Source organism: Lepus europaeus, chromosome 8 (genome assembly GCF_033115175.1).
Source record: "Lepus europaeus isolate LE1 chromosome 8, mLepTim1.pri, whole genome shotgun sequence".
Lineage (NCBI taxonomy): Eukaryota > Metazoa > Chordata > Mammalia > Lagomorpha > Leporidae > Lepus > Lepus europaeus.
The window spans coordinates 90,319,644-90,344,462 of record NC_084834.1 but is presented as its reverse complement, the minus strand read 5'-3'; the positions used below and the strand labels follow the sequence as shown (position 1 = coordinate 90,344,462).

General features: G+C 42.4%; 1 protein-coding gene across 1 annotated transcript in view; it reads right to left on the bottom strand.

The window, feature by feature from the left end:
• HSD17B11 (hydroxysteroid 17-beta dehydrogenase 11) overlaps nucleotides 1-24,819 on the bottom strand; it is a 43,118-nt gene that overhangs the window by 1,807 nt on the left and 16,492 nt on the right. Inside the window, exons 3-6 of the mRNA XM_062199891.1 lie at nucleotides 23,808-23,939; nucleotides 21,489-21,595; nucleotides 14,899-15,036; nucleotides 1,031-1,147 (exon numbers count right to left, since the gene is read on the bottom strand). Coding sequence (XP_062055875.1) covers nucleotides 1,031-1,147; nucleotides 14,899-15,036; nucleotides 21,489-21,595; nucleotides 23,808-23,939 — 494 coding nt within the window. The remainder of the gene's footprint in view (nucleotides 1-1,030; nucleotides 1,148-14,898; nucleotides 15,037-21,488; nucleotides 21,596-23,807; nucleotides 23,940-24,819) is intronic.

The following is a 24,819-nucleotide window of genomic DNA, read 5'->3' as shown; positions in this document are numbered from 1 at the left end:
GTCATTTGAGGAGTGAACCAGCAGATAGAAGACCCTTCTCTCTCTCTGCCTCTGTAACTCTGCCTTTCAAATAAATAAATAAATAAATCTTTTAAAAAAAAACCCACATGTGTTAATCATTACAACAAGATTTACATGGCTGATAGGAAAATGGTCTGAATAATTGCACACATGTCTAAGTTGTTTTTTTTCTATTTTTTAATTTTTTTAATTAATTAATTTTTTTGACAGGCAGAGTGGACAGTGAGAGAAACAGAGAGAGATAGGTCTTCCTTTGCCGTTGGTTCACCCTCCAATGGCCGCCGCGGCTGGCACATTGCACTGATCCGAAGGCAGGAGCCAGGTGCTTCTCCTGGTCTCCCATGGGGTGCAGGGCCCAAGGACTTGGGCCATCCTCCACTGCACTCCCAGGCCACAGCAGAGAGCTGGTCTGGAAGAGGGGCAACCGGGACAGAATCCGGCGCCCCGACCGGGACTAGCACCCGGTGTGCTGGTGCCGCAGGTGGAGGATTAGCCTATTGAGCCGCGGTGCCGGCTGTTTTTTTTTTTTTTTTTTTCTATTTTTTAAAAAATTAAATGCAGAGTTACAGAGGCAGAGAGAGAGACAGAGGTGTCTTCCATCCACTGGTTCACTCCCCAAATGTCCACAACAGCTGGAGCTGGGCTGATCCGAAGCCAGGAGCCAAGAGCCTCTTCCAGGTCTCTTACATGAGTGCAGGGGCCCAAGGACTTGGGCCATCTTCTCCTGCTTTCCCAGGCCACAGCAGAGAGCTGGATTGGAAGAGGAGCAGCTGGGACTTGAACTGGCACCAATATGGGATGCCAGAGCTGCAGGCTGGGGCTTTACCCGCTATGACACAGCACAAGCCTGGACATGTGGTTTTAAAACTTGGCAAAAGAAAGCCTATTAGTTTTACCAACTGAAATCGAGGTAATTATACCTTATCAACTGTCTGACTTTAATTTGTATAAAAACATGTGATAGATAAAAGACTCATTGCTACTGCTGTCAAACATAACTGTCACTCACCTTTCCAGTACCATTAAAAAGCGTATAGAAGATGGCACAAAGATCATTTTCTCCTCTGTCAGGATCCCATTCATCAGCTTGTTTACCACTTGCTCAGGTTCCAGGGTGGGTCCCAGGCTGAAATCAGAAGCGATCTTCAGAAACAAAACATCTCACTGAGGGTTCAGCTTTAGTTCAGTGCTAAACAAGTTCAACTACCAGAGGCAACATAATGTCGCTGACAGGTGCTCAGACATGGTACCGCTCATTCAGCATCAGCAGTAATAATAAGCAATTATTCAGTGCTTACCATGTTCTGCACTGGGCTGAACATGTCACAGATTATCCCACTGATGTTTTACAATCTTACCAAGGCAGTATTATAAGCACGGTTTTTACAAATGAGAATTATAGAAACTAGGACTCAGAAATACTGTAGCTAGATGAGGACTCACAAATTCACTTTCAACCTTCAGAGGGGCTGAGCATTTAGTTAGAGATTAAGATGCCCTGTCTTCCATCTGAGTGGCTTGGTTCCATACCTGGCTCAGGCTCCTGAGTCCAACTTCCTGCTAGTGCAGAGGACCCTGGGAGGCAGTAGGTGATGGCTCAAGTGATTGGTTCCTGCCACCCACTTGGGAGACCAGGATTGCATTTTTAGCTACTGGCTCCAGACCTAGCCCAAGCCTCACCATTGTGATTATTTGGGGAATGAACCAGCAGAGGGGAGCTTGCTTGCTCTGTCTCTGCAATAAATAAATAAAAATTTAAAAAGCAAATAAGACTTTAGTAGCCTTGGGATAGAAATAAGATACCATTATACAAGTTTTATTAAACTTCTTTAGAGAACAATATTGAGGTATCCAAAGAATTCAAATGGACATCTGCCATTCTATGAGTCTGCTGTGTATCCCACTTCCCATGTTGGATCTTTCTCTCCTTTTTTGATTCTATCAGTTAGTGTTAGCAGACACTTGTCTTGTTTGTGTGATCCCTTTGATTTTTAGACCTGTCTAAGCCATCGAATGTGAACTGAAATTGATCACTTGGACTAGCGAGGTGGCATTGGTACATGCCACCTTGATGGGATTGTATTGGAATCCCCTGGCACATTTCTAACTCCTTCATTTGGGGCAAGACTGATTGTGCATGTCCCAAACTGTGCATCTCCTCCCTCTCTTTTTCCACTCTTAAATCTAACAGGGATCACTTTTCAGTTAAAATTTAAACACCTAAGAATAATTGTGTGTTATTTACAGAGTTTAACCACTAGTACTAGAACAACTACAACAACAACAAATACTAAAAAGGATAAAGTATTACATTGTACATCTAGAGTCAGGACAAAAGCTGATCAGGTCATTGTTTCTTATAGTGTCCATTTCACTTCAGCAGGTTTCCCCTTTGGTGCTCAGTTAGTTGTCGCCGATCAGGGAAAACAAATGATATTTGTCTCTTTGGGACTGGCTAAATTCACTCAGCATGATGTTTTCCAGATCCCTCCATCTTGTTTCAAATGACTGGGTTTCATTGTTCCTTACTGCTGTATAGTACATGTCCCATAATTTCTTTATCCAGTCTATGGAGTACATGTCCCATTAATTTCTTTATCCAGTCTACTGTTGATGGGCATTTAAGACATTCGGATCTGGCTGAAGAGCCCATGAGAGTATTGTAGGCATGGAAAGCCAAGATACCATGGAAAAGAAGAAAAGAAGAAGACCTAAATGAAAGATCTCTGTTAGTGAGATCCCAGTGGAAAGAACGGGGCCATCAAAGAAGGAGGTACCTTTCTCTGAAGGGAGGAGAGAACTTCCACTTTGTGACCCTATCGGAACAAGATCAAAGTCAGCGAACTCTAAAGGCTTCCATAGCCCTGGCAACTCATGACTAGAGCCTAGGGAGATTACTGACGCCATGAACAGGAGTGTCAAATTGTTAAGTCAGCAACAGGAGTCACTGTGTACTTACATCCCATGTGGGATCTGTCCTTAATGTGTTGTCTAATGTGCAGTGATGCTGTAACTAGTACTGAAACAGTATTTTTACACTTTGTGTTTCTGCGTGGGTACAAACTGATGAGATCTTTACTAATTACATACTGAATCGATCTTCTGTATATAAGGATAATTGGAAATGAAAAAAAAAAAAAACCTGGTGTTAAATTGGAAATGGCATAGAAAATTAATTAATTAAAAAAAATATATTATGTAGGATCTCTGTCTTTAATGTGCTGTACACTCTTATTTAATGCTATAACTAGTACTCCAACAGTATTTTTTTTTCTTTTCTTTTCACTTTGTGTTGCTATATGGGGGCAAACTGTTGAAATCGTTACCTAATATATACTAAACTGATCTTTTGTATACAAAGAGAATTGAAAATGGATCATGATGTGATAGGAAGGGGAGAGGGAGCGGGAGGGGGGAGGGTTGTGGGTGGGAGGAAAGTTTTGGGAGGGGGAAGCCATTGTAACCCATAAGCTGTACTTTGGAAATTTATATTCATTAAATAAAAGTTTAATAAAAAAAAAAAGAAAGTATGAAAAAAAAAAAGAATTCAAATGGTACATCTGTGCCCTGCTCTAGGTCCTTGATCACCATATATTCACTCATCTTGGTTTACTTTTTGGCTTCATTTCTGTGTTATATCTTCACTGTGTAATCACCCTGGAAAATGAACTACACAAGCAGGTGTCCCTAAAAACTGGTTTCTTAATAACCTGGTGTTAGGGGCAGGCTTTTGTTGCAACAGTTAAAAGGATGCTTGGGACATCCACACCCCAAATCAGAGGGCATGGGTTCGACTCGCAGCTCTGCTTCTGATTCCAGCTGCCTTCTGATGTACACCCTGGGGAGCAGCAGATAATGGTTCAAGAACTTGAGTCCCTGTAACCCACATGGGAAACTCAGACTGCATTCCTGGCTCCTGGCTTCATCCCTGCCCAGCCCTGGCCGTCGCTGCCATTTGGGGAGTAAACCAGCAGATGGAAGATACCTCTCTGTTTCTCCCTCTCTCTGTCTGTAACTCTGCCTTTCAAATAAATAAAATAAATCTTTTTTTTTTTTTTGTAAAGAAGTGAGCATTATAATTAGATTCCCTCATTCTCAGCACGGCCAGTCACAGGATCCTGGGGCAATAACATCACACATGGAAAGCTCAGGACTGTCACAGGAGAGGGCCCTAATAATGAAAGTGATGGCTTTGGGCCAAATGGAGGCAACAACCAAAGGCAACAGGAGTGCTCAGTCTACATGTAAAAAAAGATCTCTAATCAATAATGTAATCATTGTAATAATGTAAAAGTCTACCTAAATAAACTAAAAACCAGTGCAGGTGTTTGACTTAGGTTAGACTTCAGGTTTGCTTCCAATTCCAGCTTGCACATATGCACACTGGGAGGCACCAGTGATGGCTCGAGTACTTGGGTCCCTGCCCCACCTCCCCCAGGAGACCTAGATTGAGTGCTTGTCTTTCATCTTCAGTCTGGCACATCTCTGGCTATTGTTGAGTATTTGGGGAGTAAAGCAGATGATGAGAGCTCTCTGTCTCTCTCTGCCTCTCACATAAATAAAAGGAAATAAATAAAGGAAAAAGAAATCACAAAAACAAAACAAACCTAAAGGAAGCAACGTGAAAGAAATGAAGATTAAACCTTAGATAAGTGAATAGAGAACAGAAAGCAACAGAGAATCAATGAAACTCAAAGTTGGTTCTTTGAAAACATCAAAAAAAATTAGAACTTGATATCATGCTAGTGAGAAGATGAACTGGCACAATCCTTTCGGAGGACAGAATAAACCTATCAAAAATAAGCATTTTCCTACCCTTTCATCCAGCAACTCCATTTCAGAGTAACAACTGTAATGAAATGGTTGGAAAGGCACAATGGCAGCTGATAGAACAGATCATATGTTCCCACATTCAGGTGGAATGAATTAAAAGAAGGAAACATAGCCTATTAAATTGGAAAACTTAACCAGGAACCTACTTTTTTTTTTTTTTTTAAACAGAGTGGTTATCTCTAGAAGAGTATTTATGAAGGGTTTTTTTCCTATAGTATTTAAATTTTGTTTCGATCATCATACATTATCAGAAAAGTAATGCAAATATTTCCAATGAAATATTTAATATGCATTTTAAAATGGTGATTCTCAGGGGAGACATTTCAATTAAAATTTTATATTAAAAAAATAAAGCTGGGGCTGGCGCCACGGCTCACTAGGCTAATCCTCTGCCTATGGCACCGGTACTCTGGGTTCTAGTACCGGTTGGGGCGCCAGTTCTGTCCCGGTTGCCCCTCTTCCAGGCCAGCTCTCTGTTGTGGCCCGGGAAGGCAGTGGAGGATGGCCCAAGTGCTTGGGCCCTGCACCCCATGGGAGACCGGGAGGAAGCACTTGGCTCCTGGCTTCGGATTGGCGCAGCACGCCAGCCATAGCGGCCATCTGGGGGGTGAACCAACAGAAGGAAGACCTTTCTCTGTCTCTCTCTGACTGTCTAACTCTGCCTGTCAAAAAAAATAAAGCTGGAAGGGCAGGCATTTGGTGTAGTGGTTAAGATACTATTTGGGATGACTGTGACCCATAGTGTAGAGCCTGGGTTTGAGTCCTGGTTCCACTCCCAATTCAGTTTCCTGCTGATGCGCACCCCGGGGAGACAGCAACGGTGGGTCAAACAGTTGAGTCCCTGCCATCCATGTAGAAGACCTAAATTTGGTTCCCAGCTCCTGGCTTAGGCCTGCCCCAGCCCTGGACACTGTGGACATCTAGGGAGTCAACCAGCAAGTGGGAGACCTCTCTGACTCTTTTTGCCATTCAAAGTGATAAAATATACAAATACATAGAACTAAAAGTAGCAAGGCATTTGCAGTCACAGAGACCTAGGTAGGAATTACACCACCACTTTGGAGCTGTGTGACCTTGGGCAATTTTCTTAGCTTTTCCAAGTTGCCATTTCTCTCTCTGTAAAATGAAGATAACATAACTAATCTTGCATAGTAGTTATAAGGGTCAGACAATGGCCAGAGGATCTAATCTGACCCTCTAGGATTAAAGACAATTTATGCAAGGTACTTACTAGGGTTTCTGATATTTGATGGCCCTTCATTAAGTATTTTTATAAACTATTTATATCCAACCTTAACAAAAATAACTCCTGGCTTTGAAAGACTAATCAGAACATCTGATTACACTTAAGCCAGCTTCTTTGCACTGTCATATAAATGTAAGAATCAACAACTACATATTAGATGTACTTTTAAAAACAATTTCAGTTCCAACATCAATCTGAAACCAGTTAGAAATTCAGTCACTGGAGAGCGGCAAGATGGCGGAATAGGAAGGGAGCACATTGATAGTTCGTCAAGACACACGTTAATATAAGTGGAGATACTGCAGGGTCAAGGAAGAGTAGGGGAATAAACAGCAGAGGAAACTCTTCCGGAACTGGTGATTCACAGTGGACCTGCGTGGAGAGCGTGGGAGCCCAAGTTCGGGACACCAGCGGCAGACTCAACGCACCAGCGCTGGAACGCGAGGTGAGCCGAACCTCCATAGCCCGAGACACCAGCGGGCAAGTGGAAAGAGGAGACTAGAGGGAACGAGGCTTGAAACTCCGTGGGGAAAAGTTCACCAGGCTAACTAGAAGAGAGAGAGGAAAAAAAAAAGTGACCGATACGGACACGAGTTTCTCTCTCTCCGCTCACCTCTCAAAGGCGAGCAAGACAAAGAGCAGGCGCCACTTTGGAGATACGTCATAAGCAGGGCGACCTCAGGTCTGCACCAGCCCTGAGCCTAGCAGAAAAACCTGACTCTGGGGGGAGGGGTGAAATAACAGGAGATTAGCATCTAACTTGGCAACCCAGTGGGAGACTGCAGGAGAATTAGAGCCCACACTGAGGGCAGCACAGATTCCCTGTGTGGTCCTTGGGAAAGAGCTTCTAATCTCTGGCTCCTGTGGGTATATCATTTGCCTGCTAACTACCTCCAAGTACATTCAGCTGTGTGGAATTACTTCCCTTTTGAATCAAAAAAAAAAAAAAAAAAAAGAGAGATTTACCACGCCTAACCTGGGAGTGTCATCTTTGACACACCCTCAACCCTGAGGAACCAAACACAGCTCTCAGGCCACACTCATCTCAAGCCTCTAAGGCTCCACCGAAAGCAGACAGTCCACTTAATATAGAGCCATAGTGTAACAAGAAAAAACACCACAGTGAAGAAACCAAATATCTCCAACATGCCAAACAACAAATGCAAAAATCGAGGTAACAAGAACAAGGAAGACACTATGATGCCCCCAAATGAAAAAGACACCCCAATGCAAGATTATGAAGATGATGAGATAGAAGAAATGCAAGAAGCGGATCTCAAAAAATTGATAAGAACATTAAGAAGTTCTCAAAAACAAATTCTTGAACTACAGAAATCCTTCATGGACAAGATAGAAAATCTCTCTCGTGAAAGTGAAATATTAAGGAGGAATCAAAATGAAATGAAACAATTAGTGGAACAAGAAACTCTGATAGTGACGAGAAATCATAATGAAATGAAGAATTCAATAGATCAAATGACAAACACATTAGAGAGCCTTAAAAACAGAATGGGCGAAGCAGAAGAGAGAATATCGGACTTAGAAGACAGAGAACAGGAAAGGAAACAGGCAAACCAAAGAAAAGAAGAAGAAATCAGAAATCTAAAAAATATTGTCGGGAATCTACAGGATACTATTAAAAAACCCAACATTCGGGTTCTAGGAGTTCCTGAAGGCATGGAGAGGGAGAAAGGATTAGAAGGCATTTTCAGTGACATACTAGCAGAAAATTTCCCAGGTTTGGAGAAGGACAGAGGCATCTTAGTACAGGAAGCTTATAGAACCCCTAATAAACATGACCAAAAGAGATCCTCACCACGACATGTTGTAATCAAACTCACCACAGTGAAACACAAAGAAAAGATCCTAAAATGTGCAAGAGAGAAACATCAGATTACTCTTAGAGGATCTCCAATTAGACTCACAGCAGACTTCTCATCAGAAACCCTACAAGCTAGAAGGGAATGGCGAGACATAGCCCAGGTACTAAGAGAGAAAAACTGCCAGCCCAGAATATTATATCCTGCAAAGCTCTCATTTGTGAAGGAAGGTGAAATTAAGACTTTTCATAGCAAACAGAAACTGAAAGAATTTGTTGCCACTCATCCTGCCCTGCAAAAGATGCTTAAAGATGTGTTACACACAGAAACACAGAAACATGGTCACCAATATGAAAGAAGGTAAAGGAAGGAAACCTCACAGCAAAAGATCACAGGAAGCTCAATTTCTCTTTGACATAGAATTAAACTCTGATGCTCTGTTAAAGCAATGTGTTAAAGTAATCTATTATGTTCTCTTGATGTCTGTTAAATTCTAATTGTTCAAAAACAGCTGAATTTTTATTAAGAGCTATGGGTTATGTAAATATGTGCTTATTTTCAAAGATTTGAATAATCACCTTGTAACAAGATCAAATTTGGTCTATGAGTTTATAATTTTAAACATGGCGACTTAAAGTCTTTTGTCATCCACAGTTATATATGATGTGCTGCTCATAAAACTAAAGCGTTGTTGGTTCTGTGTGTAGCTGTCCTCCTATAGGTTCCTATGGACTTTTTCCAGCCACTTCCATTGTATTCAGTACTTTGGGATGGCTCTGTAAACAGATGAAGCCAATAATGTATTAACAGTACCAACTGAGAGAAAGTATGGTTAACTGAGGTTACTAAAAAAGCAATTCAAATCAATAGGCAATCTACAAAAAGAGTTAAAGATTTTAAAAGCTATTATTAAAAATGCTATATTGGTATATTATGCTATATTATATGTGTGTACATATTGTATGTCCACATGGGGAAATTTTATTAAGAGTTTTATTTTAAATGGCTTATAGATAAGATTGTCCATAAATTTAAGCTGCTAAAATCAATCAAAGATACATTTTAATTTGTGTGACCTGAATCTGTGTATCATATGTTTTAAACTTGTTGGTAGAAAGAAACTAAAAACATTTTAGATGGTTGTGCTTAAGTTTACTGGTTAAACAAACTACACCATCTTAGATATTTAAGAGGTGTTTTCAAATACATAATTCTTAAAATTTATAGAAGGCATTGGACCTTCTGGTAAATGTTTTCTTAAGTTGTTATCTAATGGTTGAAACTGTTTGCTAAGTATTCATGTGATATTGCTATTGTCAGCAAGCGATCTAGGACTTACTCCCTCATTTCTCTATTCTAAGCCCAACTTCTTCTTTCATTTCTCTATTCTCTTCAAGGTAGGAAACTAATTCTATTATGAAGGAATCTGTAGGATGCACAATTTAATCTTTAGACCTTATAAAAGAGATGGCTAACATTTTTCTGTAATAGCATAGCCAAAATAAGAACTTAAATAATAATCTCATAGCTAGATTCACTTCGCCATCAGCAAAGTATACAGTAAGTAGAAAAAACCTCCCTTTCAGACCAAAGGGAAAGAAAGTTTTAAAGTGAGAATATAATTTTCCTCATGGGCATTGTCTACCTTAGAAAAACTACTACAGAACATGCCTGTGACTATAGACTTGTAGTTCAGGCCACCGAAGATTACAGATGGGACACGGGCACTCCCTTGACTTGCATCCTCTGGTCTGCTTTAACACAAACCAGGAGGAAAAGAAAGCTAGGCATCAGAAGCAATGGGTGGCAGGCCTATTAATGGCTGATCTGTACAGTGATCTGCCCTCAAGGAGACCCAACAGGCCAGTCCACTGCAGTGGCTTTCAATGTGGTAAGCCTGGGCTTCAGCAGAAGTCAGCTTGTGAAGAGCCCTGGCAGCTCTGCCAAGAGTTGGATCATGGGAAATGGACCTGCCCTGGAGTCAAAGGATGCCCAGGTCAGAGCCACAGATCTTATTGGCTCCAAGCTGAAAAGCCCTTCACTCAGCCCAACTTCCAAAGTGACCACTGCAGCTGAGGGTGTGGTCAAGTAGGGTCAGCAACATTGCAGGCAGAACTGTAAATTTCTTGTTAGAGATGCCCCCTGCCTTTACCTGGCCAGCTCTCCTCCCAGGCCAGCCAAGTCATGAAAGTCAACAGAGTGCCTTCCCCTAGGAGGTTCACACCTCCCTTAGGATATACCCCATGTGAAGAGATAGATAGGTCTGGGCCTCTTAACTTACAAGGCCTAAAGCCCACCAGATTATTATCAAGCCCCTTCTATCAGGTTCTATTTGCCTCTCAATCAGAAAACTTAATTGTAGCTTAGACAGCACCTTTCTTAGCTCCTCTAATAATGACTCTGTCCTTTGTTCTAGACCCTGTCTAGCGTACTCGGGCCTCATTCCTTCGTAATCATAACCTCTACTCTACCACCAATGGCTCTACTCCCAACCTGTGTGTACTGATGGTCCTCTTCCCCACTTAATGCTGTATAATTGTTCAAACCTGGTTAATGCCACTGTTAGGATCATTGGTTACTATCCTCACTCTGTCTTTTATGACCTTGTCTAAATATGATCAGAGTCGGCAAACTTGGAAGGCTTCCATAGCCTTGGCAACTCATGACGACAGCCTAGGGTGGTTACTGGTGCCATAAACTAGAGTGTCAATTTGTTGGGTCAACAATAGGAGCCACTGTGCACTTGCTCCTCATGTGGGATCTCTGTCCTTAATGTGCTGTACATTGTGATTTGATGCTATAACTAGTATTCAAACAGTATGTTTCACTTTGTGTGTCTATGTGAGTGCAAACTGTTGAAACTTTTATACTAAATTGATCTTCTGTATATAAAGAGAATTGAAAATGAATCTTGATGCAAATGGAAGGGGAGAGGGAGCGGGAGAGGGGAGGGTTGCGGGTGGGAGGGAAGTTATGGGAGGGGGAAGCCACTGTAATCCATAAGCTGTACACTGGAAATTTATATTCATTAAATAAAAGTTTAAAAAAAATTAAAAAAAAAAAAAAAGAAATTCAGTCACTAGGCCTTGGTTCAGTTTTACCCATTCAGAAATTCAACTCTGAGTAGTGTAGTCTGAATCAGAAATAATCCAACGAGCATGACAAAAACTAGCACCAATCTCAATATTATTTCAAGTATTCCCCTTACGGGCAAGCTACTTAATCTGTTTAAGCCTCAGGTAACTCCCATCTATTAAAGAAGACTAATAAAATCTCCCTCAAAGGATCACTGTGAGGTTTTAGAAAATGACAGATTTTACTTAGTGGTCAATCATAGTATGTTCTCTCTTCAATGGAAGTACCAAGTTCCTATTCTGAAACCCACATCACTACCAGCTTAGCCTCAAAGGGGCACAGGTGGCCAGATCAAGGCTGAGGCCCTTCCTTAGACAGTTTTTGATACCTTTAATTGGACTAGAACCACATAACTTCTAGTCACACTCACCAGCCCCCCATCCCAAACAGGAAGCTTCATAATCATGATTATAAATGATTGTAAAATCGTTTTGGAAAAAAAATCTTCAGAGAGAAAGAGAGAGAGAGACAGACAGACAGACAGAAAGAGGTAATTTCCATTGGCTGGTTAACTCCCCTAATGGTCACGACAGACAGGTCTGGTCCAGGCTGAAACTGTCTTCCACTAAGTTCCCAGGCTCGTTAGCAGGGAGCTGGATTAGAAGCAGTGCAGCCAGGGCTCCAGCTGACACTTTGGTGGTGGCTTAACCCCATGAGGCACAATGCCAGCCCCCACACCTCTCTTTTCACTCCATTTTTCCTTAAACATTGTGAAATACTCAAATATTCTGTAATTGCACTGATAGAGTTTTGTCAGGAGGGGGCACTCTTGCCTACCTTGTCTGTGCAGCCTTGTCTCTGGGACAGCTTTAAACAGGTCAGTTACAACTTGAAGAAGCAGTTAAAACTACTGAAAGACAGTTTGAGATTAAAATCCCCAACTTGAGTGTTATTTTTGTGTCTTAGTCCTGAAAATAGGAGGAAACTGGCAGATTTTGCCTCCTATACTCACTTTCTGTTTCCGTGAGCTCTTATATCCTTTCCACTCTTCCTCCTCAACTTCACTCCCCAACTCAAAACACTTACTAGTCCCTTATCTTTTTCTCTTCAGGGTCCAATTAGTCTTCTTTATAAATGTAAATGAATAGAGGCCTTGGCCCTCTGAAGTAAAAAAACACTCTCATTTTCTAACAAAATTGTGTCTTAAAAAAATGGATCTTTAAGACCATTTAATGGGCTCTTAGGGGCTTGAAATCTTTGCAAAGCTCCCAAATTTCTGCCTAATGCTGGTTTTCCATTCTGCCTACCTGCAGAGCACCTTAGACAAAGGTGTATTAAACCTACCATCTTCCCAAGTGCACACACTGTATAGTTCTTATTCATTTCAAATGTGTTCATCAAAGGCAGATGAACTGGGTGAGAAAGGGAGAATGTTTGAGGAGGCAGAATAAGCTTAAACATCAGAACTCATCAATGAAATCAAATGGAGAATCCAGAGGTATATCTAAGTAAGTATGTAAACTTATTACAATAAAATATTTCAAATCAGTGAGAGAAACGATGTATTATTTAATAAACAACTGCAGAACAAGACATTAACTATTTGGAGAAAAAAATTTACCATGACTTCACTTCTAAATCAAAGTAAATTTGGATGGGGTAAAATTTTAAATGTGAAATATGCAACCATGAAATATATACTACCAAAAAAATGGGGAGATATTTTCATAATTTGGAGTATGAAAGAATTGAACAACTAACAAAATCTAAAGGCCATGAAAGGGAGGGAAAAAAGCCCTTTAAATGCTGCTATTTAAAGCAAAATTAAATGAAAATAGACCTAAGGGAAGGAGTTTGACATAGCAATTCTAACTCCTGCATCTCATATAGAGTGCTTGGGTTTGAGGCCTGTATCTAGCACCCAACTCCAGCTTCCTGCTGGTGCAGACCCTGGGAGGCAGCAGTGATGGCTCAAGTGGTTGGCACCCTGCCACTCACATGGGAGACCTGGATTGAATTCCCTGCTCCAGGCTTTGGCCCAGCCTATCCCAAATCTCTTTATTGACATTAAAAGATCCACAACTGTGTACTGTTGAGACAAATAAGCAGCTTCCTTCGTGTCTCCAGAACCTCATGTATAATATATGCCATTTATTTAAAATTTAGACATTTGGGCCAGTGCTGGGACGTAGTAGGCTAAGCCTCTGCCTGTGGTGCCAGCATCCTGTATGGGCACCGGTTCACGTCTCTGCTGCGCCTCTTTTGATCTAGCTCTCTGCTATGGCCTGGGAAAGCAGTGGAAGATGGCCCAAGTGCTTGGGCCCCTGCATCCACATGGGATACCTGAAGAAGCTTCTGGCTTCGGATCGGCCCAGCTCAGGCCGTTGCAGCCATTTGGAAAGTGAACTAGCAGATGAAAGACCTTTCTTCTCTGTAGCTCTGACTCTTAAATAAATAAATACAATCTTTTTTTTTTTTTGTTTTGACAGGCAGAGTGGATAGTGAGAGAGAGACAGAGAGAAAGGTCTTCCTTTTTGCCGTTGGTTCACCCTCCAATGGCCGCTGCGGCCAGCACATTGTGCTGATCCGAAGCTAGGAGCCAGGTGCTTCCCCGGTCTCCCATGCGGGTGCAGGGACCAAGCACTTGGGCCATCCTCCACTGCACTCCCGGGCCATAGCAGAGAGCTGGACAGGAAGAGGGGCAACCGGGATAGAATCCGGCGCCCCAACCAGGACTAGAACCCGGTGTGCTGGTGCCGCAAGGTGGAGGATTAGCCTGTTAAGCCATGGCGCCGGCCAATAAATAAAATCTTAAAAAGAAAAAAATTTGTAGGCATTTAATCTATACATGGAGAGGTATCTAGAAACTCATCAAAATGTTGAGCCGTTTTCACTGGATTATGGAAATTTAAAAAGAAATTTTCTGATTTGTATTTTTCTGTAATGCTTGAATTTTAAAAAAATTAAGTATACTCCATATTTACAAAGACATGAAAGCTATTCTAGAAGAGAGGAAACACTAAACATTATCCTTTATCACTTTCATTTTTCAACCAAGCAAAGAGAATGATGGGGTGGTACTGATCTGGGAGGATAATTTCTGGACTACCAAGGGGCAGCGATTTCCACACTGTGGTCCTGAGTTATCTCTATCAGAATCACCCATGATGCTTTTTTTTTTTTTTTTTTTTTTGGCAGGCAGAGTGGACAGTGAGAGAGAGAGAGAGAGAGACAGAGAGAAAGGTCTTCTTTTGCTGTTGGTTCACCTTCCAATGGCCACCGCGGCCGGCGTGCTGCGGCTGGTGCACCACGCTGATCCGAAGGCAGGAGCCAGGGGCTTCTCCTGGTCTCCCGTGCGGGTGCAGGGCCCAAACACTTGGGCCATCCTCCTTTGCCCTCCTGGGCCATAGCAGAGAGCTGGCCTGGAAGAGGCACAACTGGGACAGAATCCGGTGCCCCGACCGGGACTAGAACCTGGTGTGCTGGCGCCGCTAGGCGGAGGATTAGCCTGTTGAGCCACGGCGCCGGCCCCATGATGCTTTTTAAACCTAGAGTCCCAGACCCCTTCCTCACCATGACCCTACCCCAATCAAATGAGGTGGAGCTCCCATGTGATTCCCAGTTACTCCTGGGAAAATATATGCATATTTAAATCTGAGAATCACTGCTTAGAGGAAGAAAAAAAGAGAAGGGTTAGCAAGCTCACTATTCATATCAATATATTCATATTAATTCTCCCTCTCCTCACATCCCCTCATTTTGTTTTGCCATAATTTACAAAAGCTGAAATCAAGATGAACTAAGGGGATAGAATATCAGATTAAAATAATCAGAAAAACCCACAGAATGACTGATCTCCATAGCTGCACCAATGCACCTGTCTGAACATCTGTCTCAGCTCACCTGGTGCTGGGGTTTTTGATGAAGCCAGTGTTTATGAAATTCGGGCAGAGACACGTCGTCTTGACTCCGGTTCTTTCTAAGGCAGCCAGCTCGTCAGTCAAAGCTCTGTGAAACCCAACAGCAGCAAACTTGCTGGAACTGAAAACAGACACAGCGTTTAGATATTCCTGATAGATACCTGGCGCCTGTTTCATTCCAACTCCTGCTTCCTTAGTTCCATGTGGTGCTCTGACGAGCAGCAGGAACGGTGCCCTGGTCCAGTCTCACTGAGTCAGAGCTTGTGTTTTTTACAAGAGCCTCAGGTAAACTGGGAGACACAGAAAACACATTTCCTGCTCTACAGCATCATTTATCAGGGGGAGAACTCGGGATGCTCACTGTCTTGTGAGGAAAGTAGATGGGGTGTTCATGTTTGTTGTTGCTATTTCCGTAAAATGTCACGATAAGATGTAAATTTTTATTATGAAATACTCATGGAATTCACTGGGAAATTCTTATGGACAAGTCCTATCCTTCTGTAAGTCACAGTCTGACTTCCTCCAAGAGGCCTCTCCTGGCCCTTAGTCTCAATACATAGCAGGCTTCAGGTTTCTATGACAGCGTGTCACAGATCTGAGACTAAACACTCATTGGGGGCTAATTTTTAAAACCTCTGTCCCCACACCTTTACAGTAAGATCCATGATTATATTGGTCATCAGTGAAGATCAGGGGCCTGGCCCAGTGCTTGGGTCTTAGAATGTGTTCAGTAAGTATGTCAACTCCATGAGTCTCAGTGAAAAGTAATTCTTATTGCAATAGTGTTTGCCTTTGGTAATAGCCGTGAAATTGCTTACTCTAAATGCACATTATTTTTCAAGTTTTTTTTTTTCTAAAAATAACTTTATTGAAATATAAACTCCTATATCATACAATTCACTGACTTAGTCTACAATTCAGTGGTTTTTGGTATATGACATTACTGATTTCTAAAACTGTGTTAAAATATATAACATAAAGTTTGTCAGTTTCACCATGTTAACTGTACAAGTTCAGTGTCATTAATTATCAAATAGATTATAAAGCCATGGAAAGTTTTCTCCTTTCTTTTAAAGCTCAGATATATATGAAGCTTAAAAGAAAGGTCATCAGATTCAACGGTGTACAGTGGACCTCTTCTGTACACTGAAAACTCACGCCAACAGAATATCTCAAACTGTCCTCAGTTACCTGGATGTTCTATTTTATTTAATCCTCACAACAACCTGTGAAAGAGAAAGTTATGATCCTATTTATCAAAGAGGAAACTTAGGAACAGTGAGTTCTGGTGCTTGTCCACAGACACACAACAAAACGGAAGAACCAGGCTTTAAGGCTAGGCAACAAAGCCAACCCAGATACGGTACTCCCTAACATCTAGTTAACTTCGGTGACAATCAGGAAAAGCATTTGTAACTATGAAACAAGGGCAAAGGTAACAGACTGCAACTTTTCTAGCTAAGACAATATTCTCATAGATAAAAGCCAAAAGGACATTAGCAGAAGATTCACAAAGCAAAAATGTCAATAGATATAGGTACATAAAAATGCTATAGTTTAGAAGTACTTCAGATAAATACAAAGTAAAAGAACAAAATTCCTTTTTTTAAAAGATTTATTTTATTTATTTGAAAGGAAGAGTTAGAGAGATCTTCCAACCACTGACTCACTTCTCAGATGGCCGCAATGGCCAGGGCTGGGCAGGCCAAAGCCAGGAACTGCTTCTAGGTCTCCCAAGTGGGTTCAGGAGTCTAAGCACTTGGGCCATCTTTCATTGCTTTCCCAGGCATATTAGCAGGGAGCTGGATTGGAAGTGGAGCAGCCGGGACGTGGGCCAGTGCCCATATGGGATGACGGCGCTGCAGGCTGGGGCTTTACCTGCTATGCCACAGCACCAGCACCAGGGTCTTTTCATTTTCTACAATGCTATGTAGTAGTTTTTCTTCTTAAGCCTTCAATATGTCTAATCCCAAAAAAAGTGAGAAGCAACTTTCCACACTTTCCAATTTTCCAAAGCACATATTAACTGGTGGCCTTTTCTGGAAGGCAACGTGACAAAGGGTATCAACTTCATTAAAACCGAAGACACTCTCATATCCATATCCATGTTTAAGTGTTAATCCCAAGGAAATAACCAACGATGTTTCCAGAAATTTATGTTCAAGCATAGTCCCTAGGGTATGGTTCAGTGGGCAGCAATTATAAATGTCTGTGGCTGGGGGATGGTGCTGTGGCATAGCAGGTTAAGCCACCAACAGCAGTGCTGTCATCCCATATGGGCACCAGTTCAAGTCCCTGCTGCTCCACTTCAAATCCAGTTCTTTGCTATGAACTGGGTTAGCCAGCAGATGGAGGACCTCTCTCTTCTCTCTCTCTCTCCCTTCCAAATAAATAAATAAATCTTTAAAAAAATTAACTAAATGTCTGTGGCGGGCAGCTGTGGTTTCTACCATCAGCCTCTCTCTCTCTTTGTTCCAGTCCTCTCACTGTTACCACATCCACAGCATCTGGCTCCACACTGGTCTAGTAAGTGAGCTCCTTCCATATCCAGAAGGCATGAAGGCACACGTGATGGGGCTGTCCCCTCCTGCTGAACCTGGACGGACCTCTGGCACGACTGGGAGTGAATTTGCTACTAGAGGACGGAAATGTGCCTGAGACTTTAACAACAGAATCAAAAAATTCCTTTTGCACTGGGAAAGTGTGTTTTGTGTTACTTGCAACAGAAAAGAGTCCTGACAAATAAAACCCCAACAAAAGTAAACAAACTGACCAAAGAGTGGCACATGGTCCACTGAAGTACCACACAGAAATTAAAAATGATGTTGGGGGCCAGGGCTGTGGTACAGCAGGTTAAAGCCCTGACCTGGAGCACCAGCATCTCATATGGGCGCCGGTTCAAGGCCCAGCTGCTTCACTTCCGATCCAGCTCTCTGCTGTAGCCTGTGAGCAGTGGAGGATGGCCCAAGTCCCTGGGCCCCTGCACCCACGTGGGAGACCTGGAAGGAGCTCCTAACTCCTGGCTTGGGATCAGCCCAGCTCTGGCTGTTGCAGCCATCTGGGGAGTGAACCATAGGATGGAAGATCTTTCTCTCTTTCTCTCTCTCTCTCTGCCTTTCCTTCTCTCTCTGTGTAACTCTTTCAAATAAATAAATAAATAAATCTCTAAAAAAAAAGATGTTGGACACACACATTCATTAACATGCTAAACTTACTTCAAATTACAGGATTAAATTAAATGGCTTAAATTAAGAGGTGCAATTGGGAGCTGGAGTTGCAGCACACTGGTTGCTCTGCAGGCATCCCATATCGGACCACCAGTTCCATTTCCTGCTGCTCTGCTTCCTGTCCAGCTCCCTGCTAATGACCCAAGTGCTTGGGCCCCTGCATCCATGTAAGAGACCTCTCTCTCTCTCTGCCTTCCAAAATAAATAAAAATACATCTTTAAAAAAAAAAAAAAAAGAGGCAACAATCTGAACATCCTACTGTGACTGCTTCACCAGTTATTTCAGTTTTTTTTTTTTTTTTTTTGACAGGCAGAGTGGACAGTGAGAGAGAGACAGAGAGAAAGGTCTTCCTTTTTGCCGTTGGTTCACCCTCCAATGGCCGCCGCGGTAGGCGCGCTGCGGCCGGCGCACAGCACTGATCCGATGGCAGGAGCCAGAGGCTTATCCTGGTCTCCCATGGGGTGCAGGACCCAAGCACTTGGGCCATCCTCCACTGCACTCCCTGGTCACACCAGAGAGCTGGCCTGGAAGAGGGGCAACCGGGACAGAATCCGGCGCCCCAACCGGGACTAGAACCCGGTGTGTCAGCACCGCAAGGCGGAGGATTAGCCTAGTGAGCTGGCCTATTTCAGTTGTTTTCTGAAAACTCAATCCAAGTCTATATTTATTTTTAAAAATATTAGAAAACAAATATATGTTCACAAAAAAAGAAAAAATAAAAACAGACACATGGAAAGAACAGAGTAAAATAGTTATATCCTTGCAAACTTTTTTTTAAATGCTTATTTATTTTATTCATTTGAAAGGCAGAGAGACAGGGAGAGAGAGAGATGGCTAGACAGACAGCTCCCATTCACTGGGTCACTCACCAAATGGCTGCCAACAGCTAGGGCAGGACTGGGTTGGCCAGGCCAAAGCCAAGAATCAGGAACTCAATCAGGGTCTCCCACATGGGTGGCAGGGACTCAAGTACTTGAGCCATCATTTTTTTTTTAAAAAAAAAGATTTATTTATTTACTTGAAAGGCAGAGTCACAGAGAGGCAGAGGCAGAGAGAGAGAGAGAGGTCTTCCATCCGCTGGTTCACTCCCTAGTTGGCCGCAATGGCCAGAGCTGTGCCAATCTGAGGCCAGGAGCCAGGAGCTTCTTCTGGGTCTCCCACTGGGTGCAGGGGCCCAGGGACTTGGGCCATCTTCTACTGCTTTCCCAGGCCATAGCAGAGAGCTGGATAGGAAGTGGAGCAGCAGGGACTCAAACCGGTACCCATATGGGGTGCTGGCACTGTAGGTGGTGGTTTTTTACCTGCTACACCACAGCACTGACCCTGCCATGATCTGTTGTCTCCCAGCATGCACATTAGCAGGAAACAGGATTGGGTTGTGTAGCTGGAGCTCAACCCAGGTACTCGGATATGGAATGCAGGTGTCCCAAACAGCACAGTATCATCTACTTCAAACACCCACCCCACCTGTAGCAAACATTTTAAAGGCGAGATACAGAGACACACATACACACACATACACACTTTGTATAAAAACAAATTACCCACCTATGCCTACGACTGGCTATTTATATACATATCTATAGCTACATATACAACCATATCCATGTTGTTTTTAGAATTTAGAATTGGAGCATTATATGTGTGTGTGTGTGTGTGTACGCAACTGCAATTTGACATTTTAAAAGTTAATATCTGCTAAAACACATTAGCAGCCAAGAACTATCAGTGTGTATAACTGGCAGGGACATCCTATCAATTCTCTACAATGCAGCAGAACTCATGATTGCAGGGATCCACTTGCTATGCCTGGTTCTTCAGCTATTTTAATGCATATGTTTTTAAAAAAGAATGATCACTGGGGCTGGCACTGTGGCCTAGCAGGTTAAGCTGCTGCTTGCAGTGCTGGCATCACATATGGACTCAGGTTCCAGTCCCGGCTGCTCCACTTCCAATCCAGCTCCCTGCTAATGTGACTGGGAAAGCTGTGGAGGATGATCCAAGTCCTTGGGCCCTTGCTCCCACATGGGAAACCTGGAGGAAGCTCCTGGCTCCTGGCTTCAGATCAGCCCAGCTCTAGCTGTTGCAGACATTTGGGAATTAATCAACAGATGGAAGATTTCTTTCTGACTTTCTCTCCCCCATTCTGTAACTTGCCTTTCAAACAAATGAAATGAATCTTAAAAAAAAAAAAAAAAAGAATGATCATTAAATTTTTAAAAAATAATTCTATTGTGTGGATGCCTTTAATGTTTAGAATTCCAGATAATATTCTCTATTCTCTTTTTTAAAAAGTTTGTCTTATTTATTTTTCATCTACTTGAAAGGCAGAGTGACAGAGGGAGAGAGGGACATATGGGGAGAAAGTGAGAGTCGGAGTTCTACTAGTACACTCACCTAATGGCCACAACAGCCAAGACTGAGCCAGGTGAAGCCAGGAGCCCAGGACTCCATCCAGGTCCTCCACATGGGTGGTAGTGACCCAAATACTTGAGCCATCACCTGCTGCTTCCCGAGGAGATGCATGTTAGCAGGAAGCTGGAGCTGAAGCGGAGTCACCAGGACTCAAACCAGCACTACCATATGGAACGTGAGTGTCCCAGGTGGCAGTGTAACACACGGTGCCACAACATCCACCCCACTTGTCTCTCTTTTCACTATTTTGTTCCCACAAAAACTTTACCCATTCTTATTGATACTAAAAATTATTACTGTTAATTTTCATTCCTGGTACAGCAATATTGATCTTGTTTTATAATTCCTTGCTGCTAAGACAGATGAGGGACGTTGTGGCAGCAGGTTAAGTAGCCGCCAGCATCCCATATCAGAGTGTGATTAGAGTCCCAGCAGCTCCACTTTTGATCCAGCTCCCTGCTAATGCACCTGGGAAAGCAGCAGCAGAAGGCCCAAGTGCTCAGGCTCAGGTCCCTGCCACCTGTATGGGAGACCTAGAATTCCTGACTCCAGGATATGGCCTGGTCCAGACCCAGCTGTTGCAGCCTTTTGGGTAATGAACCAACGGACAGATTTCTCTCTCTCTCTCTCTCCCTCTCTCTGCCTTTCAATAAATAAAATAGATCTTAAAAAAAAAAAAAAAAAGATGAGAAATGCTTTAAGTGACTGGTTAATCATTGGCTAAATTCCCTGCAGCCACCTATAAAACAGTGCTCTTGTTGAATCTAAAAGGAGATTAATGGCTGACAATGCCATTATACAAAAAGCTTAGTGCAACTCTTTTTGCCTATTTCAGCAACTTCAAGTCCATTGTCATTGAAAAGGCAATCCTCATTAGAAAGGATAAGAAATCTCACACAGGAACCAAGAAGGAAATGCATGTTCACATACCAATAAGCCAGTAAGAAGGGGACCACAGTATGTCCAGCTGCTGAAGCCACAGTGACAATATGACCATGATTGTTCTTCATCATCGCTGGAAGAAATGCCTTTGTAGTCTAGATTTTATTTAAAGAGAAAAAAATATGACATTTATAATCTAAATATGACATTTCAAAGAGCTATTGGGACTATTTAGAAACAATGGTATATATTGCTTAATACTGATCTTCATATAAATGAAAAAAATCTAAATTCTCAAATGCACCAACATAAGACAACTGGATAGCATCTTCACATTAGGAAAATCCAGCAAAATACTGACTACAGAAGAGCTTGGAGAATCCATCTGATTTAAATGGTTAACTTCTTATGTCTGCTGATCCTCCATCTCTTAGCACTGATGCCTTCCATCATCTCAAATATTGGATAGGGGTAATAATCGAGTTACTCAAAGAATTTACATTTAAAGTGAAATTGCAAGAAAACAGCTTGGCTGTATCATTAAAATACTGAAGCCATCAATAGTCTTCACTAAATATTTACCAAGCATGTATAAGTGCTGGGAATGCAGAAACATAAGATAATACCCTACATTTCACATCACATAACACAAAGATAGATATCAATAAATTAGAAACATTAACTGAAAATTGTACTGCATTTTTTTGCCAACTCAATATTGTTTTGCGAACAGTCATGCCAAACTCACATCCCAGAAAACTTTGAGGCATCATTTTTGGAACTAGCTTTTTGGGCAATATTTCGAGACTTCAAAAACACCCATGTACTATATCTATCGATTGTCAGATGTAGTAACTTGAAAAGGTTCATGGAAATATAATTAAAAGATAAGTTTACTTTGTTGCAAAAAACTGAAATACATGCATAGTTTCTTCATAATACATATTTTCCATGAACCTTTTTAATGGTAGTATTTGAGAGACAGAGAATTCCCATCCACTGCTCCTTCACTCCCCAAATGCCCACCCACAAAGGTTGGGGCTGGGCTGGAAGCCAACCAAGGACTCAATCCAGATTTCCCACTTGAGAGACAAGTCTTGAGAGACAAAGACCCAACTACTCTAGCCATCACCTGCTTCCTCCTAGGGTGCACATTAGCAGGAAGCTGGCATCAGGAGATGGGAAACAGTGCCTGGACTTGAACTCAGGCACTGTGATACGGAATGTAGGCATCTTAACAGCTAGGCCAATGGCCTGCCCCTAAATATCTCAAATGGCAAAGTTTATAATAAAGTTTGCAGTTGGGGAACAGGAAATAACATAAGACCTGAGTCTCTTGAGAATCTGAAAGCAAACCAGGTTCACCTTTACAGAATCATAGACAATGACTCAGCTGGTCTCTAATCCCTTTCTTTGTTTCTAAACAGGATCACACAGAGATAGGAGAACCTAGTTTAGAATTAAAGCATACAAAATGGGCCGGCGCCACGGCTCACTTGGCTAATCCTCTGCCTGCGGCACCAGCACCCCGGGTTCTAGTCCCGGTTGGGGTGCCGGTTCTGTTCCGATTGCTCCTCTTCCAGTCCAGCTCTCTGCTGTGGCCCAGGAGGGCAGTGGAGGATGGCCCAAGTGCTTGGGCCCTGCACCCGCATGGGAGACCAGGAGGAAGCACCTGGCTCCTGGCTTCGGATCAGCGCAATGTGCAGGCCATAGTGGCCATTTGGGGAGTGAACCAATGGAAAAAGAAGACCTTTCTCTCTGTCTCTCTCTCTCACTCTAACTGCCTGTCAAAAAAAAAAAAATATATATATATATATATAGGTGGGTGCTGAAGCTCAGTAGGCTAATCCTCCGCCTTGCGGCTCCGGCACACCGGGTTCTAGTCCTGGTCGGGGCACCGATCCTGTCCCGGTTGCCCCTCTTCCAGGCCAGCTCTCTGCTGTGGCCAGGGAGTGCAGTGGAGGATGGCCCAAGTGCTTGGGCCCTGCACCCCATGGGAGACCAGAAGAAGCACCTGGCTCCTGGCATCGGAACAGCGCGGTGCGCCTACCGCGGCGGCCATTGGAGGGTGAACCAACAGCAAAAAGGAAGACCTTTCTCTCTGTCTCCCTCTACTGTCCACTCTGCCTGCCCAAAAAAAAAAAAAATATATATATATATATATATATACACACACAATGCCTGAAGTTTATTAATATTTTTAGAGAGGGAGAAACAATTGGTAGAACTTGGTCATAGCATGAAAATGATCTGGAAGAAACTTTAGCATTGACTGAATACTTCCTCATGTCTGCTGAAAGCTCCACTTCAAACTTAGTATTTATGGTTCTCAAAAAAGGGATTTTTTAGGAAGGAAATCATACTCACCCAGAAATGCGCAAGCACATTAACTTCAAAAGTCTTTTCAATCTGAGGGTCTTGTGTAGCAAACAAATCAGATGTGTAGACTACACCAGCATTATTTACTAAGATACCAACATCTCCAATTTCTGCCTTTACCTTTAAAAATAAAATGAGAATATATTCATGAAGAGCTAGGAGGATAAGTTCGCATGCAATGACTATTACATAGGTTTTTCAATAAATGTGGGAAAAAAGCAGGTTTTTTTAAACTTTTATTTAGTAGATATAAATTTCCAAAGTACAGTTTATGGATTACAATGGCTTCCCCCCCCCCATAACTTCCCTCCCACCCGCACCCCTCCCATCTCCCGCTCCCTCTCCCATTCCATTCACATCAAGATTCATTTTCAATTATCTTTATATACAGAAGATCAATTTAGTATATATTAAGTAAAGATTTCATCAGTTTGCCCCCACATAGAACACAAAGTGCCAAATACTGTTTGAGCACTAGTCATATCATTAATTCACATCGAACTACACATTAAGGACAGAGATCCTATGCACAGTGACTCCTGTAGTTGACTTAACAAATTGATACTCTTGTTTAAGGCGTCAGCAATCTCCCCAGGCTCTAGTCATGAGTTGCCAAGGCCATAGAAGCCCCCTGAGCTCGCCGACTTTGATCTTATTTCGACAAGGCCATTGTCAAAGTGAAAGTTCTCTCCTCCCTTCAGAGAAGGGTACCTCCTTGAAAAAAAGCAGTTTTGAAATCTATGTGCCAATGTGAAAAAAAAAAAAAAGAAAAAACTTTAAATTTAGGTATTTATGTCCAGAAGGGCTCTATCTGCAAATAGCTAGCTAGAAGTTTTCTTTCGCAATTCAGCCTCTGGAGTTGGCTAGCTGATTATAACTCAAGAGGCATGTGACTAAGCAGATTTCATTTTAAAGCGCTACTTCAAAAGGTAAGCAAAAAAAGTTAAGTGGCAAATTCAGGGACAATTTACGCAGAATTATGTAAAACTGATTACAGTTT